Source organism: Grampus griseus (assembly GCF_964374135.1).
Source record: "Grampus griseus genome assembly, chromosome: 13".
NCBI lineage: Eukaryota > Metazoa > Chordata > Mammalia > Artiodactyla > Delphinidae > Grampus > Grampus griseus.
In genome coordinates, this window is record NC_139007.1 from 55,015,655 (window position 1) to 55,035,167 (window position 19,513).

General features: G+C 36.6%; 1 protein-coding gene across 2 annotated transcripts in view; it reads right to left on the reverse strand.

The window, feature by feature from the left end:
• Positions 1-19,513, reverse strand: part of PTPRK (protein tyrosine phosphatase receptor type K) — a 569,144-nt gene that overhangs the window by 217,160 nt on the left and 332,471 nt on the right. For both annotated transcript variants that reach the window (XM_082669093.1, XM_082669092.1), the window contains exon 7: positions 807-1,100. In XM_082669093.1, coding sequence (XP_082525219.1) covers positions 807-1,100 — 294 coding nt within the window. The remainder of the gene's footprint in view (positions 1-806; positions 1,101-19,513) is intronic.

The following is a 19,513-nucleotide window of genomic DNA, read 5'->3' on the forward strand; positions in this document are numbered from 1 at the left end:
TTTCTTTCAACTGACCTAAAAAATTAAACTATTTTCAACAATAAAATAAACAATGCACTAAAAGTATACTCTAATAACTTAGACAAACTTTTCAGTGGCTTTTAATAAATAGCTAACATTTTCTCTCATTATAACAATCGTACAATAAGGAACTAGGATGTATGCTTTTATATTACTTTTTATTTCACTTTTTATTCTTTTTGTGTTTTCTCCATGTGCTATTATTTTCACCACTCTGTTTCAGGCATTAGGAGGGCAATACAAGGCTTAAAAACATATGGAAAGCCTCTGTATTTTACAGCTGGGTGCCAAGCTGCTGCATTCATCCTCGACAACAGGATTTTCTGAATAGGAGGGTTATCTTACTGAGGATTGGCTCAGAGTAACTTTTCTTATGTGTATTATCAGATATGGCCTCTGCACTGACCATAACAAAATTATCGAGGAAGACAATTTCCACATAGTAGAAAGGTATTCAACGTTTGCTTGAACTGCAAAGGTTTTCTCTCTATATAATACATTCACCTGCATCAATCAGAGATTTTGGACTAAATATAAGCAAGCCAAGCAAAATTACCATGCAAGAAAAGACTGTGGATTCATAATACTACTGAAAAATAAAAGAGAAACATTCACACTGCCCTTAAATCACTCAAATTTATGACATACTTAAGGCTCCAACTGGAACTCTTAGAATAGTGTGACTAATCATGTACCAAATAATTAGTACTTTGAATATTGTATGAATATTGTATGCCTTATGCTAGATTCCTTCACTGGCAGAGTGGCCGGCTCTTCAGTCTTACCTGCACATTTGGTTCTGGTGATTAGTGGAGGTCCTGGAAGCCCCGTCCCGCCTTCACCAGGTCTTGTAAGTAGAACACGGATCTCATATTCAGTATCCGGATCCAAATGCCATAATTTATAAGTTGGAGCATTGACTGCATGGGTTTCTGTCCAGGATCCTGATGTCATTCTGTACTCTACTTCTTTCAGAATGATGGGACCATCACCAATGATGGAGTTGGCATTTAGCTGAATCAGCAAATATGTAGGCCCAACACCAAGCAGCTGCGGAGGAGCAATGGGTCTTGGTGGTTCTAGGAGAGACAAATGTGCAATCTCATTACTTAAAAATCCAAACGACTATAGTACATAGATATAGTAATATCTCTTGAAGTCTAAAGGCTTAAGGAATAATTTATTTAGGAGTTCATAATAAATGCTTAAAATTGGGAATGAGTGGTCTGGAAACTGTACTTTTAAAGAGCAAATACTTTCACAGATGGAATATGACCCTTTTACCACAAGTTTTCTTTTATTAAAAACATACCTCTCCGGGAGATAAATTTGTAAAGACACGGTTATCAAGGGAAATAAAGAGAAAATATTTAGAGATGGATAGCTCTAATTAGCAACTAAACACAGTACAGTTGATCTTTGACATTCTTGGCGTACTAAGACCTTTACAAATCTCAAAATTAATGAATACTGCTATAACTCATTTCGTTCATGAAATATGGCCAAGTATTGTTTTTGCTTTTGCTGGTTTTGTTTTGTATTTTTCTTTTTACTTCTGAAGACTTCCTGCAGATGAAATGAAAAGACGGCATAGCAAAGCTGAACTCAGGGGCTGATGCCCGGTGCTGACCTGTTTCCATACATCCACCTCTCAGTGTAGGAAACTGAAATGTACACGGGGGAAAATCACAAATCATTGTATATCACTGGCCTTTGTGAGTAGCATGTGATAAGGCAATGCATCAGGTATTAAACTCAAATGTCAAAGGTACACTGTAATTTAATTTTGAATAGCTTACATAATTTGCTTGAAAGAAACTTTGGGAAACATTATACCAATGTTTGAACTTATGGAAATGATGAATATTGAATTACAGCATTTTTTCCTTTAACAACAATGAGGTGAAATTTGATACTGAATTTTATGGACCCCATAGCTCTAGCTCTGTCCATATGGTCTCTAATTAGTACATTGCTATCAGGTGGGATCTTCTTTGAATCTCTGGAAGAACATTCATTGGCGAGGCAAAAAGACTTTAAAGGAAAGTGTTAATCTATAAAAAGTGATAACTGCCCCTAAATTCTTTTTTTTCTTCTTTTTTTTTTGCGGTACGCAGACCTCTCACTGTTGTGGCCTCTCCCGTTGTGGAGCACAGGCTCCGGACGCACAGGCTCAGTGGCCATGGGTAACGGGCCCAGCCGCTCCGGCATGTGGGATCTTCCCGGACCGGGGCACGAACCCGTGTCCCCTGCATTGGCAGGCGGACTCTCAACCACTGCGCCACCAGGGAAGCCCCCCTAAATTCTTTTGAAGGTATTTTTAAAATCAGTTAAAGCAAATTATATGAAGAAAAACCTAAATGGGAGGAGCTTCAAGATGGCGGAAGAGTAAGACGCGGAGATCACCTTCCTCCCCACAAATACATCAGAAATACATCTACATGTGCAACAACTCCTACAGAACACCTACTGAACGCTGGCAGAAGACCTCAGACTTCCCAAAAGGCAAGAAACTCCCCACGTACCTGGGTAGGGCAAAAGAAAAAACAGAGACAAAAGAATAGGGACGGGACCTTCCCCAGTGGGATGGAGCTGTGAAGGAGGAAAAGTTCTCACACACTAGGAAGCCCCTTCACTGGCAGAGACAGGGAGTGGCAGGGGGGGAAGCTTCGGAGCCACGGAGGAGAGCGCAGCAACAGGGGTGCCACGGAGGGAAAAGCGGAGAGATTCCCGCACAGAGGATGAGGGCCGACCGGCACTCACCAGCCCGAGAGCCTTGTCTGCTCACCCGCCGTGGAGGGCGGGGCTGCGAGCTGAGGCTCGGGCTTCGGAGCTTATCCCAGGAGAGGACTGGGGTTGGCTGCGTGAACACAGCCTGCAGGTCGTTAGTGCGCCATGGCTAGCTGGGAGGGAGTCCGGGAAAAAGTCTGGACCTGCCGAAGAGGAAAGACTTATTCTTGCCTCTTTGTTTCCTGGTGCGCGAGGAGAGGGGATTCAGAGTGCCGCTTAAAGGAGCTCCAGAGATGGGCGCGAGCCGCGGCTATCAGCGCGGATCCCAGAGACAGGCATGAGACGCTAAGGCTGCTGCTGCCGCCACCAAGAGGCCTGTGTGCGAGCACAGGTCACTCCCCCCACCTCCCCTCCGGGAGCCTGTGCAGCCCACCACTGCCAGGGTCCCATGATCCAGGGAAAACTTCCCCAGGAGAACACACAGCGCGCCTCAGGCTGGTGCAACGTCACGCCGGCCTCTGCCACCAAAGGCTCGCCCTGCACGCCGTAACCCTCCCTCCCCCTGGCCTAAGTGAGTCAGAGCCCCCGAATCAGCTACTCCTTTAACCCCGTCCTGTCTGAGAGAAGAACACATGCCCTCAGGCGGCCTACATGCAGAGGTGGGTCCAAATCCAAAGCTGAACCCCGGGAATTATGCGAACAAAGAAGAGAAAGGGAAATCCCTCCCAGTAGCCTCAGAAGCAGCGGATTAAAGCTCCACAATCAACTTGATGTACCCTGCATGTGTGGAATACATGAATAGACAACGAATCATCCCAAATTAAGGAGGTGGACTTTGGGAGCAATGATATATATATATATATATATATATATTTCCCTTTTTCTCTTTTTGTGAATATGCATGTGTATGCTTCTGTGAGTGATTTTGTCTGTATAGCTTTGCTTTTACCGTTTGTCCTAGGGTTCTGTCTGTCCGTTTTTGTTCTTAGTATACTTTTTAGCACCAGTTATCATTGGTGGCTTTGCTTTTTAGTTTGTTGCTCTCTTCTTTTTCACTTTAAAAAGATTTTTTTAATAATTATTTTTTATTTTAATAACTTTATTTGATTTAATTCTATCGTCTTCTTTCTTTCTTTCTTTTCTCGCTTTTATTCTGAGCCCTGTGGATGACAAGCTCTTGGTGCTCCAGCCAGGCGTCAAGCCTCTGCCTCTGAGATGGGAGAGCCAAGTTCAGGACAATGGTCCACAAGACACCTCCCAGCTCCACGTAATATCAAACGGCGAAAATCTCCCAGAGATCTATATCTCAACGCCAAGACCCAGCTCGACTCAATGACCAGCAAGCTACACTGCTGGACACACTATGCAAAACAACTAGTAAGACAGGAAAACAACCCCACCCATTAGCAGAGAGGCTGCCTAAAATCATAAGGCCACAGTCACCCCAAAACACACCATCAGGCGTGGAACTGCCCACCGGAAAGACAAGATCCAGCCTCATCCACCAGAACACAGGCACTAGTCCCCTCCACCAGGAAGCCTACACAACCCACTGAAACAACCTTAGCCACTGGGGGCAGACACCAAAAACAACGGGAACTACGAACCTACAGCCTGCAACAAGAAGACCCCAAACACAGTAACTTAAGCAAAATGAGAAGACAGAGAATCACACAGCAGATGAAGGAGCAGGGCAAAAACCCAACAGACCTAACAAATGAGGAGGAAACAGGCAGTCTACCTGAAAAAGAATTCGGAATAATGGTAGTAAAGATGATCCAAAATCTTGGAAATAAAATGGAGAAAATAAAAGAAACGTTTAACAAGGACCTAGAAGAACTAAAGAGCAAACAAACAGTGATGAACAGCACAACAAATGATATTAAAAATTCTCTAGAAGGTATCAATAGCAGAATAACTGAGGCAGAAGAACGGATAAGTGATCTGGAAGGCAAAATAGTGGAATTCACTACTGCAGAGCAGAATAAAGAAAAAAGAATTAAAAGAATTGAGGTCAGTCTCAGAGACCTCTGGGACAAGATTAAACACACCAACATTCGAATTATATGGGTCCCAGAAGAAGAAGAGAAAAAGAAAGGGACTGAGAAAATATTTGAAGAGATTATAGTTGAAAACTTCCCTAATATGGGAAAGGAAACAGTTAGTCAAGTCCAGGAAGCACAGAGAGTCACATTCAGGACAAATCCAAGGAGAAACACGCCAAGACACATAGTAATCAAACTATCAAAAATTAAACACAAAGAGAAAATATTAAAAGCAGCAAGGGAAAAACAACAAATAACATACAAGGGAATCCCCATAAGGTTAACAGCTGATCTTTCAGCAGAAACTCCACAAGCCAGAGGGAGTGGCAGGACATATTTAAAGTGATAAAAGGGAATAACCTACAACCAAGATTACTCTACCCAGCAAGGATACCATTCAGATTTGACGGAGAAATTAAAAGCGTTACAGAAAAGCAAAAGCTAAGAGAATTTAGCACCACCAAAACAGCTTTACAACAAATGCTAGAGGAACTTCTCTAGGCAGGTAAAACAAGAGAAGGAAAAGACCTACAATAACAAACCCAAAACAATTAAGAAAATGGTAATAGGAACATACATATCGATAATTGACTTAAATGTAAAAGGATTAAATGCTCCAACCAAAAGACATAGACTGGCTGAATGGACAGAAAAACAAGACCCGTATATATGCTATCTACCCACTTCAGATCTAGGGACACATACAGACTGAAAGTGAGGGGATGGAAAAAGATATTCCATGCAAGTGGAAACCAAAAGAAAGCTGGAGGAGCAATTCTCATATCAGACAAAATACAGTTTAAATAAAGACTTACAAGGGACAAAGAAGGACACTGCATAATGATCAAGGGATCAATCCAAGAAGAAAATATAACAATTGTAAATATTTATGCACCCAACATAGGAGCACTTCTATACATAAGGCAAATGCTAACAGCCATAAAAGGGGAAATTGACAGTAATACAATCATAGTAGGGGGCTTTAACACCCCACTTTCACCAATGGACAGCTCATCCAAAATGAAAATAAATAAGGAAACACAAGCTTTGAATGATACATTAAACAAGATGGACTTAATTGATATTTATAGGACATTCCATCCAAAAACAACAGAATACACTTTCTTCTAAAGTGCTCATGGAACATTCTCCATGATAGATCATATCTTGGGTCACAAATCAAGCCTTGGTAAATTTAAGAAACTTGAAATCGTATCAAGTTTCTTTTCCAACCACAACGGTATGGGGCTAGATATCAATTATAGGAAAAAATGTGTAAAAAATACAAACACATGGAGGATAAACAATACACTACTTAATAACCAAGAGATCCCTGAAGAAATCAAAGAGGATATCATAAAATACCTAGAAACAAATGACAATGAAAACACGATAAGCCAAAACCTATGGGACGCAGCAAAAGCAGTTTTAAGAGGGAAGTTTATAGCAATACAATCCTACCTTAAGAAACAAGAAACATCTCAAATAAACAACCTAACCTTACACCTAAAGCAAAAAGGGAAAGAAGAACCAAAAACCCCAAAGTTAGCAGGAGGAAAGAACTCATAAAGATCAGATCAGAAATAAATGAAAAAGAAATGAAGGAAACAATAGCAAAGATCAATAAAACTAAAAGCTGTTTCTTTGAGAAGATAAACAAAATTGATACACCACCAGCCAGACTCATCAAGAAAAAAAGGGAGAAGACTCAAGTCAATAGAATTAGAAATGAAAAAGGAGAAGTAACAACTGACACTGCAGAAATACAAAGGATCATGAGAGATTACTACAAGCAACTATATGCCAATAAAATGGACAACCTGGAAGAAATGGACAAATTCTTAGGAAAGCTCAACCTTCCAAGACTGAACCAGGAAGAAATAGAAAATATGAACAGACCAATCACAAGTAATGAAATTGAAACTGTGATTACAAATCTTGCAACAAAGAAAACCCCAGGACCAGATGGCTTCACAGGTGAATTCTATCACACATTTAGAGAAGAGCTAACACCTATCCTTCTCAACCTGTTCCAAAATATAGCAGAGGGAGGAACACTCCCAAACTCATTCTACGAGGCCACCATCACCAATACCAAAACCAGACAAAGATGTCACAAAGAAAGAAAACTACAGGCCAATATCACTGATGAACACAGATGCAAAAATCCTCAACAAAATACTAGCAAACAGAATCCAACAGCACATTAAAAGGATCATACACCATGATCAAGTGGGGTTTATCCCAGGAATGCAAGGATTCTTCAATACACACAAATCAATCAATGTGATACACCATATTAACAAACTGAAGGATAAAAACCATATGATCATCTCAATAGATGCAGAGAAAGCTTTTGACAAAATTCAACACCCATTTATGATAGAAACCCTCTAGAAAGTAGGCACAGAGGGAACATACCTCAACATAATAAAGGCCATATATGACAAACGCACAGCTAACATCGTCCTCAATGGTGAAAAACTGAAACTATTTCCACTAAGATCAGGAACAAGACACGGTTGCCCACTTTCACCACTATTATTCAACATAGTTTTGGAAGTATCATCAACAGCAATCAGAAGAGAAAAAAATAAAAGGAAACCAAATCGGAAAGAAGAGGTAAAGCTGTCACTGTTTGCAGATGACATGATACTATACGTAGAGAATCCTAAAAATGCTACCAGAAAATTACTAGAGATAATCAATGAATTTGGTAAAGTAGTAGGATACAAAATTAATGCACAGAAATATCTTGCATTCCTATACATTAATGATGAAAAATTTGAAAGTGAAATTAAAAAAACACTCCCATTTACCATTGCAACAAAAAGAATAAAATATCTAGGAATAAACCTACCTAAGGAGACAAAAGACCTGTATGCAGAAAATTATAAGACACTGGTGAAAGAAATTAAAGATGATACAAATAGATGGAGAGATATACCATGTTCTTGGATTGGAAGAATCAACATTGTGAAAATGACTCTACTACCCAAAGCAATCTACAGATTCAATGCAATCCCTATCAAACTACCACTGGCATTTTTTACAGAACTACAACAAAAAATTTCACAATTTGTATGGAAACACAAAAGACCCCCAATAGCCTACGCGATCTTGAGAAACAAAAACAGAGCTGGAGGAATCAGGCTCCCGGACGTCAGATTATACGACAAAGCTACAGTCATCAAGACAGTATGTTACTAGCACAAAAACAGAAATATAGATCAATGGAACAGGATAGAAAGCCCAGAGATAAACCCACACACATGTGGTCACCTTATCTTTGATAAAGGAGGCAAGAATATACAGTGGAGAAAAGACAGTCTCTTCAATAAGTGGTGCTGGGAAAACTGGACAGCTACATGTAAAAGAATGAAATTAGAACAGTCCCTAACACCATACACGAAAATAAACTCAAAATGGATTAAAGACCTAAATGTATGGCCAGACACTATCAAACTCTTAGAGGAAAACAGGCAGAACAGTCTATGATCTAAATCACAGCAAGATCTTTTTTGACCCATCTCCTAGAGAAATGGAAATAAAAATAAACAAATGGGACCTAATGAAACTTTAAAGCTTTTGCACAGCAAAAGAAACCGTAAACAAGACGAAAACACAATCCTCAGAATGGGAGAAAATATTTGCAAATGAAAAAACTGACAAAGGATTAATCTCCAAAATTTACAAGTAGCTCATGCAGCTCAATATCAAAAAAACAAAGGACTGAATCCAAAAATGGTCAGAAGACCTAAATAGGCATTTCTCCACAGAAGATATACAGATTGCCAACAAACACATGAAAGAATGCTCAACATCACTAATCATTAAAGAAATGCAAATCAAAACTACAATGAGATATCATCTCACACCGGTCAGAATGGCCATCATCAAAATATCTAGAAACAATAAATGCTGGAGAGGGTGTGGAGAAAAGGGAACCCTCTTGCACTGTTGGTGGGAATGTATATTGATACAGCCACTACGGAGAACAGTATGGAGGTTCCTTAAAAAACTAAAAGTAGAACTACCATATGACCCAGCAATCCCACTACTGGGCATATACCCTGAGAAAACCATAATTCAAAAAGAGTCATGTACCACAATGTTCATTGCAGCTCTATTTACAACAGGCAGGACATGGAAGCAACCTAAGTGTCCATTGACAGAAGAATGAATAAAGAAGATGTGGCACATATATACAATGGAATATTAGTCATAAAAAGAAACGAAATTGAGTTATTTTTAGTGAGGTGGATGGACCTAGAGCCTGTCATACAGAGTGAAGTAAATCAGAAAGAGAAAAAAAAAATACCGTATGCTAACACATATATATGGAATCTAAAAAAGAAAAAAAAATGGTCATGAAGAACCTAGGGGCAAGACGGGAATAAAAACGCAGACCTACTAGATAATGGACTTGAGGATACGGGGAGCAGGAAGGGTAAGCTGGGATGAAGCGAGAGAGTGGCATGGACATATATACACTACCAAACGTTAAATAGATAGCTAGTGGGAAGCAGCCGCATAGCACAGGGAGATTAGCTCGGTGCTTTGTGACCACCTAGAGGGGTGGGATATAGAGGGTGGGAGGGAGGGAGATGCAAGAGGGAAGAGATTTGGGAACATATGTATATGTATAACTGATTCACTTTTTTAAAAAGCAGAAACTAACACACCATTTTAAAGCAATTACACTCTAATAAAGATGTTTTTAAAATAAGTATAAAAAAAAGTAAGTGAAATCTGAAAAAAAAGAAAAAGAAATGAGCAAGAGTTTGACACTTCAGAGAAGAGGGTACCAAAATGGCCAATAAAAATATGAAAGGATGCTCTACATCTGGTAAAAAATAAATAAATAAACTATTAAATGCAGCCACACAATGCTTCTCTTGGTGTCCTCCCCTCCGTCACAGGTAGGGGTGGATTGGAGAAGATGCAGATAGACAGAAGCTAAGAAAAAACAGTCAATATTTTTTAAACTGGATTTTCTATCTTAATGGCAATGAATGCTTAGAATACGACAGTGCAAAAAACTCATAGACAGGTTCTACCTTCTGCTACAGGTTTCCAGCTGTAGCCCGGGATTTGCTTTTAAACTTCAAAGTATAGTTTCCACCTTATGAACCCCTGCATTACAAACATCCTTAATATAAGGAATAAGACAGCTGGCCTAAATCACTACACAGGTTAAAGTAATTTTCAAGAAGCTTCCTCCAAAATTCACATGACAAATATTTACTGAGTAGCTACTAATTGCTAAGCTATTCCACACATTGGTTATTCATGTAATATGGCAAGGGAGACATAATAACAATAAATCGACAAATTCATTATTTTAAATTGAGAGTTATGTAGAAAACAGATACTGAGATAAAGAATAATAGATGGTGGGGGGAGAGGTATCTAATGAGTAATACTAATTTTTTTCTCTCCAAAATCACTTGAAGAATATAAAGTTACTCCCATCAAAAAATCGTGGCTCATTATGACAACAGCTTTCAAACCAGTTATCAGTAAAATTATATGAACTTGTGCTTCACTATTGCTCCTGTTCAAAGTGGAAATAAAGCAGGACTTCCCTGGCAGTCCAGTGGTTACGTCTCCGTGCTTCCACTGCAGGGGGCACGGGTTCAATACCTGGTCTGGGAACTAAGATCCCGCATGCTGCATAGCGCAGCCAAAGGGAAAAACTAATAAGCGAAAATAAAGCTAAGATTAAAAAAGATAATTCACAAGCTATTTAAACTGTTTACATTTAGATTTCTATTTCTATGGAAAAGTAGTTCTTAACACCTGATTTATAAACTTTAAGTACAAAATCTCTTCCTTATGGTTTAAAAATTGTTTCAACAATATATAGTCAAAATTGGGTAGAGGGTGAATTATTTCCAATTTCACAACTGACTTCAACTGAGAAGTTACAGAAGAAAATGTTTAAATAATACCAAAATAGTTTAGAATTTTCATTTATCAGCTAAAGAAAGATAAAGCTAGACAATTCATATCATGACGTTTTACCAACTAGTCTAACAACTGTATTTCAAGTTCACAAAAGTTTTGGTAGACAAACAGAACATTGATATACTTTCTGAACCTTAAACTAAAATGAAACTGAATAGAGAAATGAATGTAATAGAAAAAATGCAAATATCTTCCCAGACTATCTAAATGTTCCACATATTTTAAGAAGCAGTCTGTATTTTGCGAATAAACTGAGCTGCCTCATATGTGCAATGTTTGTTTTCATTCCAGATGGCTCATATACTGACTAATCTAAGTAGGAAATGATGCTAAATTCACAGCTTACTGGGGTTCTAACCCAGAGCAGCAATGCCTCACACATTATAGCTGAACAATAACCTGAAGAGGTCTTATATTTAACATGACAGAACAATTTGTCAAATGAATTATAAATAACAAGCCTTGGTTATTAATCTATAAATTTATGGGTATTGTGAAACCTGACCTAATAAGTGTATATTGAATGTTAAATCTCACCCATCAAAACCCTGCACATCACTGTCATGGAAAATAGGGAGAAAACAAAAGAGGAGAGCAGAAGATGGAAGTGAGAGGAGGGGGAAAGCTACAACAAAACATATGATTAGAAACAAGTGAAAAAGTAAAGCATAACATTTCTTCTATCATTTCTATCTTTAAAGAAATGACATGTAAAAGAAAATGAAATTTAAGGTCAAGAGATCTAGTTTCAAAAAATGCATACACTAATAGCTGAGTAAACTTGAATTTGTTATTTAACTTCTTAGCATTACAATTTCCTCATTGGTAAACTAGGCAGAATTTTAAAAGACTTTACATTTCTAAATATGTCAACAAGCCCTATATTTGATGCTATTTTGCTTTGTTTTGTTTCTGCCAGAGAGCATATAAATTTTAAAATGGAAAATTAATATTCAACACTAGTGTTTTGTGTACATGAATAACGGAGTTTGATATAATCAGGTTCTTGGCCCAAAGAAGGGCAACAATTCACTCTGATCAGTTTTACATCTCACTTACAGTGGTCAAGCCAACAAAAGGAGCAGTCCAGTAATCAAAGCAGTAGCTCAGATTTGGAACTGTGGCAAAGTTCAGAGAGGCTTAAAAACATATACATTGACTAACAACATGATTATAAGTGAAACCTAGCATTAATGAGACTAATATACCAATACATATTAAAGTTTTATGGTGGAGGTAAAAAGTAGCCTCCTATTAGCATATGCATTTTGTATTTAGGCCCTTGAGAACAAGGAGGCTTATTTATAAAATCTCTCTTCATTTCAATAAATTATGCATGAATCTTAATCAGTTAGCAAATGAACAAGTAATTGTTCAGCAGCAATATTAATATTCTTCATAACTTAATACACTATCAGACCCAGAGGTGCGGTGTGAATAAATTCCAAATGTACAGTAGGTAACAACTGAAGCATGCAATCCCCAAAATACAAGATAAACTTTGCCGCTGTTACCAACTAACTTTCTATTAATGACTTATATTCGTTATTCTAGAGCTAAACCTATTATAAAATTGCACTTATACATTCAAATTGCTTTGTCTTTTTTATTTCAAATAATTTTTAAGTGTCTTGAAATCAAGGTAAGTCATTATGAAAGAGTATTCTCATCCAATTATTACAATGCTATATTACAAACATATGTCACTTATCAACATTGAGTTAATTAAAATGCAAAATCAGACGTAGAAGCTATGAAGCTAAAAAAGTCACTCAACAAAGTATCAAGTAAATGACACTTCTACATTTGTCTTTCCAAATAAATATATTAAATACCTCTCAATCCTATCTCCTTCCAAATTGTTTTATTTACTTGTCAAAGAAGCCTTGACAAAAAAGTATCTCGAGATTAGCCTTCTCACTTTAGAAGGAGGCAATGACAATGCCTTTGTCTCCTAAGGCCGCTGTAACAAATTAACACAAATGTGGAGGTTTAAGATAACAGATATTTATTGTCGCATGATTCCGGAGACCAGGTGTTCCAAATCAGTATCACTGGCTCGAAATAAAGGTGGTACCAGGACATACTTCCTCCAAAGGCTCTAGGGAAGAATCAGTTCCTCGCCTTTTCCAATATCTGCTAGCTGTTGGTATTCCTTGTCTTGTGGCCACATCACTGCAATCTCTATTTCACTGTTCACACTGCCTTCTCCTCTTCTCTCTGTAGTCAAATCCGTCTCTCCCCTCTACTTGTAAGGATAGTTGTGATTACATCTACATGCAAGGTCCACATGGATAATCCAAGATACTCTCCCATCTCAAGACTCTTAAGCACATCCTCAAAGACCATTTTTCCAGATAAGGTAATAGTCATGGGTTCCAGAGATTAGGATCTTGTATCTTTGGTGTCATTTTTCAGCCTATCACTGACATGGACTATGAACTCATCCTTCCTCCTGGGAGACATCTCAGCTCCATCTTTTCTCCAGGTAGTAGGAAGCTAGGAAAATAATTCTCTTAGGAAAATTTCAGATCTAGGTTCAGAGCAGTGGAATTAAGAGACAATAATGTAACTACATTGTCTGGTTTTTGCTATTTTTTTAATGAAATGAAAACAGAGATGATAAAAATTACTATTCAAAATGGCTATAAAGAGTCAATGTTCCCTTACTATGTCTAAATTCCTGTAAAAATCAAATTAGAATATTTGCCTTGGAGATAGATATTTTCTTATTTGCTATCATTTGTTTACTTAAATGAACAGATCACTTCAAATCAATGTTATTCTATTTCTTTATCATTCTTCTCATTAAAATTTTGATCTAGTTCCAGTTAAAAAAGAATATTCACAAGTTCATGCTTCATGTTGTTTAATCTTCTTCCTTATCACATATTAAATGCTCAAGTAAACAGAAAAGAACATAAGAGATGGAGAGCAGGAAGAATAACATCAGTGTACTAAATAATTCAAGCATTTATTTATCAGCTACCCTATAATAATTTTAAATGATCTTAAATTATGCCTCAAAAGGATAACAATATAATTTAATGGTACTTGAGTGTTTCAAGAAATTTGAAATAATAACACTGATGAATGGAAGGTGGCCTTTTCTCCCATAAGAAATAGAAAGCAGGTTATAGATAATTAGAAGTAGTGTTTTGGCACACTTAATATCATATGTATGGCAACATAATTTGTTTCATTTTTTCCTTAGAGGCAAAAACATGAAATACATATTTGAAAATATTCAGACATATTCAACAAGGTTTCTCCTGCAGCCACATTTTATAAACTGAAATGTAGATTTATGAGAAGAGTAACAGTTCTTTCATGATTTTCAATCTGTTACCTCTCTGAAAGCTCAGATTTCCAGTCCTAACAAATTCCTTATGCAGCCAAATACCTCTCCTTTCACTCTTTTGGCTACTATCGCATAATGTTTGCTCCTATTAATTAAGTAGTCAGTAAATTCTATAAATTATCTTTCAGATAAATTACTATTTTAATTATGTTTATACATTTGTGCATTGATAGATTTTTAAATAAAAAATTTTATTTAATATATTAAAATTCTTTTAAATCCAACAATACAATGAAAGATACTTTTTTCAAATCATATCATTCAGGTGGCTCATAAGCTTGAACTGGTCAAATAAAATTAATAATAAGATATGACAAAGTTTGGACGTTGTTAAACCTGAGGTTCCTATGCCAGCACCTAGACCAAGTATCAATCAAAAGTAGCCATTGTTACCTATTATCATCTCCATGAAAATTACATGGGTGTAGACCATGGAAAGAGTGTGTGCTGTGCCCCACTGCCCATACTCACAAAATTTCACATACACAAAAAATTCCGAGAAGCATGAAGTAAGCACCCATGATTTTACAGCTATAAGTAGGCAGAAATAGTTTAAATAAAGTGAAAAAATGCAATTGAATAACAAAGTCCTTTTTTAATGATATGTATGTTTGTTTATATTATGTGTTTTTTTATCAGCATTAATTATATCCATCTAAACAAGAGTTTCTTCATTCTCTCCCAGTGATTTTCCACTGACAGTAGTTGTTCAAATGATTGAGGAGTGTCACTTGCTTTGAGTAGGCTGGGGCCAGGATTACTTGATCATGAAATACACAGGATAGTCCCACATAATGAAGAATCCTCCAGTCCAAAATACCAAAGGCTCCTTTGGAAAAACACCACAATGTTAAAAATAATCTCCCCTCAGCAATCCATGGGTAATGTGTACCTAAAATTACATCACTTACATTTCTATTTCTCAAAAGAGTACTGGAGCAGAATTTTGAAGAGGGTGTGAACCCTAAACATGTGATCATTTACTCACACAGGCTTGACCATTGTCAGTGAGGCATAGTTAAATGGGCATGTGAGTATACAACTTGCTTATCGATGGCTAAACTGACGTTTTTGGAAAACTATATATCAAGAAATAAAAACGTGTTTATAGACTAAAGTAATCCCACTTCTGGAAATTTAATGTAAGGGATGATTAAATCTATATTTAGAAGAGCAAAAAATTAAGAAATCAAAATATTCTACAATAGGAAAATGGTGACACAAATTATGGTATTTCAATAGAATTTCACCATATAGTTCAAGAACACAAGTTGTGAAGATTATACAACAAATGTCATTTGTTTTCATTTTAAAAAGTAAAGAGTATATCACTATCAATAAAAGAAAGAAAGAAAGAAAAAGAAAGGAAGAAAGAAAAAGAAAGGAAGGAAGGAAGAAAGAAAGAAAAAGAAAGAAAGAAAGAAAGGGAAAGAAAGGAAGGAAAACTGCCAACCACCACCACCAGAAGGAAATACATCAAAAAGCTAATAACAGTGATTGGGGAACTGTGAGACCACGAGTGATCTTGCTTTTTCTTTTTTCTCTATTTTCCAATAAAATCTGTAATGTGCTCATAAAAGTTTCTCACCATTACAATCTCAGTGTCTGTCGCGGTGCCTAAGTTCAATAATATAATTACAGAATGAGTGGCTGGCTCAACATTTTTTTTCTTGAAAAAAAAGTTATCCATGCCACTGTAAGAAAAATTTATCTACATAAATTCTGCCTATTCCATACAAGAAAACACAGACTGCTACTTCAGTGTGAGACCCATAATTTGGAGATGGCAATAGTAAAACTTCGTGTATTTATCTATTAATTTGTTTATTTTTGGATGATGAAATTAAGTCCTCAAAATGTAAGCTTTACCACCTTGAGCCCTGAACCATGTAGCTAGCCAATTGCTCTGACAATGATACACAGCACCTACAAAATGTTACTATTTAATTAAAGGAGTTAGTTGACTGGAACAAAGGAACACTTTCTAGGCAATTGCTTAGTGACTGACTGGCATCAAATGATTTATCCAGCTTGTAAAAAAAGGCACAGTTACAAACCCATATAATAATTCTTTTTTGTCTTTTAGTCAAATCAAATTAATTAAACTTTGAAAAAAAAAGATTTTCCATGTGAAGAAAAATTTCATATATATATACAAATCTGAACATAAAATATCAATCATTTTATCAAAATACACAATTGTACTAATAATAGCTGAATGCATACCAATAACTTGAGTTTCTTGAACAAAAATTTAATTCAGAGTAGGAAAAAATTTTGATACTAAACATGCCACTCTTCATATTAAACAGCTATTTTGTCTTTCAGTCCCCATGGGATATGTATTCATTGTTTTTTAACTGCAAGGTCTGTGGAATTACAGTATTTAATCTCTATGACATGGCTCTTTCCGGCTGCCTAAAGTGCTGAAATAAGAAGAATCATTTCAGCAACAAAACTGCAAATTTTGCATACTGAATTTTATATCCTATACATTACCATGGCATTTTATTCATCTTGATTTGAAAACACTGCTGCAATAACTTTATTACCTGCTTGACATAAAAAGGCACAGCAGCAGCATACTGTTTTAGATCTGCCAGCAGAAACTAAAAACAAGGTTAGGTTCATATTTAGGGTATATGAAAAGGGATTTTTTAAAGTAAAGTTTATTTGCTTTTTAGCCCATGTAATATAAAACTGTAAGATAACTATACATTTTTATCTCATTTTGTCCCCAAACTGTACTCTAATTATATCTATGCCATGAATTGGTTCAGAATTATGAATTACTGTAATAATTCAACAACTTTACAAAAGACTCCATCACTACCACAATCCATATGGCATGGCAGCAAACCACATATGTTATGATGAAAATTATAGATCCATTTGATTGAGTCATTAATACAGAATATTTCTCTTATGGCTGTTTAATCCCTCATTTCAGCTTGGTCAGAGCTCAAACTGTTCATGCATTCCAGGGAAAGAACATCCAGTTGATTTCAAGAATAACAATCAGGTAAGTAGTAAAACTGGGAGAGTCTTCAACTCTTTGTTTGGATCCCTCAAGTCTAGGGTTATACACAGGTAATCACATCACCATCTCATCAGTCACCTTTATGAGGTAAGACAATAAAAAATACATGGTAGGAGAAAGGAGGGGAACTGTGTTTGGCAATGATAATATATGCCCCAGTAATATGTTAAATATGCCTAGAATTTAAATAGGCCAACGAATTTGGAGTAATGCTATTTATATTCATTTTATATTAATATGTGTAAAGACACAATGGCTGACTCCATTAAATCAAAAGATAGCAATTAAAAGAAAAACTCCAGGGCTTCCCTAGTGGCGCAGTGGTTGAGAGTTTGCCTGCCGATGCAGGGGACACGGGTTCGGGCCCCAGTCCGGGAAGATCCCACATGCCCGCGGAGCGGCTGGGCCCGTGAGCCATGGCCGATGAGCCTGCGCTCCGCAACGGGAGAGACCACAACAGTGAGAGGCCTGCGTACCGCAAAAAAAAAAGAAAGAAAGAAAGAAAGAAAGAAAAACTCCACTGCAAAATCTCTGTAACTAGATTATAATCTCTTTTTTCTCTCTTTCTCTTTCTCTACACACATAATACACACATATATACATGTATATGTAACACGTATAACATAACCAAGAAAAAAGTATTATTTAAAAATATCCTGAATCTTCCAAATCTAGAATATTAAAAACATTTTTAAAAATCTCATTAATCTAAATTCCAAAATAAAAAAATTTAAACCTATGAAATTAGAAGAATTTTCCAAAATTTAATTATAACCAAACACAATATAAGTTGGCCATCTTGATCGTTGGGTTTAAATACTCTGCTGTGTTGACTTATTGTAATATAACATATAATAAGCATATGTTTGTTATGAATACATACTTTGTGATTATTCCAAGTCAATTCAAAATGATGCATGAAGTTTTTATGTATAGGTAGGCAGCAACAGATGGCTATTTTTCTTTAGTGTAATGACTTAGTCAAGTAATGGAATCAGGAGATACTATTCACTCCCTCCATTCAATGACCCTGGTTCCCAGGCATGTAAAATCTAACACTTTATTTACCCCAAGTCAATCAGGAAACTATCATTTACCCGTTATTTCTACATGACTCTGGAAGGTAGAGAGTGACCATCTTTTAGACAGGCATATTCCCCTATGTATATAAGTGATATAGTTACTTTTTTATGAGAATATTTGATAACATAGTAAAAACAATTAAATAAGACTTCAGTCCTATAGATAGCTCCTTTAGATAATAGGCTTTATGAATGTACTACTAACTCCAGCATAGTCATAATTTTTAGGATGCTTTCCAGTTCAAAAAGCATAAAATTTCAGACTTTCAAAATCTTCACATCAAAGAAACTGTCATTAGCTAATATGGACCCAAGTCAGTTTTGTAGTTTAAAGATTCCTAATATATATTCATTTCAAAGAACAAATGATACAAATTAGCAATTATAGAACATTTCCTCAATTCTGAGATTAAACAAAACAAAAAACCATTATGTGTCCTATGGGGTTAGATGCCCTTGATTAAATCAGGAAATCAATAACTTTTGATGTGAAATGGGTTTATCAGAATGTGGTCAGTGACTCTAGATCAACTCTTCCTGATGGCAACTTTGAAAGAGTCAGGGGACTTGAACAGAGGACCAGAGGACAGATTTCTAAACCTAGTCTCTGAACTAATAAAAGCAGGTTTTTATGGGTAACTCAAGAGTATACAAGTATAACAATGAACAAAAGGGAATGCCATAAAAATAGAGCCATCAATGTGGTCACCATAATTACAAGGCCTTCTGAATAATTATTTTAGTCATCCCCATTAGTCAGAATGTCATCAAAAATAAGATAACCACACCTAGTTTTATAATCAGATGGAAATAGGAGGCTGGCAATAATAATTACAGACCTATCTGATAAAGTAACAAGATAGTGACACTTTAAAAATATTTAGCCATGTAAACAGTTACCTGCCCAAGGACGTTTTACGCTAGTGTGACAGCTCAGCCAGCAAGAGACCTTTTATTTCCATTCCATTCAACCACCCCTATTTCTACACCATAATGGGGCATCTAGACATTCAGAATATCAAAATAAAGTATATCATCTAAACATAAAATGTTGGAAGGCAGTCCAAGTTGTAAACCATCAGTGCACAGCTAGGGAAAGTTTCTAGGTGTAAAATAAAGGGTGTCAAGACCATAAGTAATGCAATTATACAGCTAAGGTGTTGGACTCTTCTTCCACAGCCGCTGCTACTAAGTGACAAGAAACCTCCCTTTTCTACTTTGATAAATATCACGCCTTTTACAAATAAGGGCATGAAATGGCTAC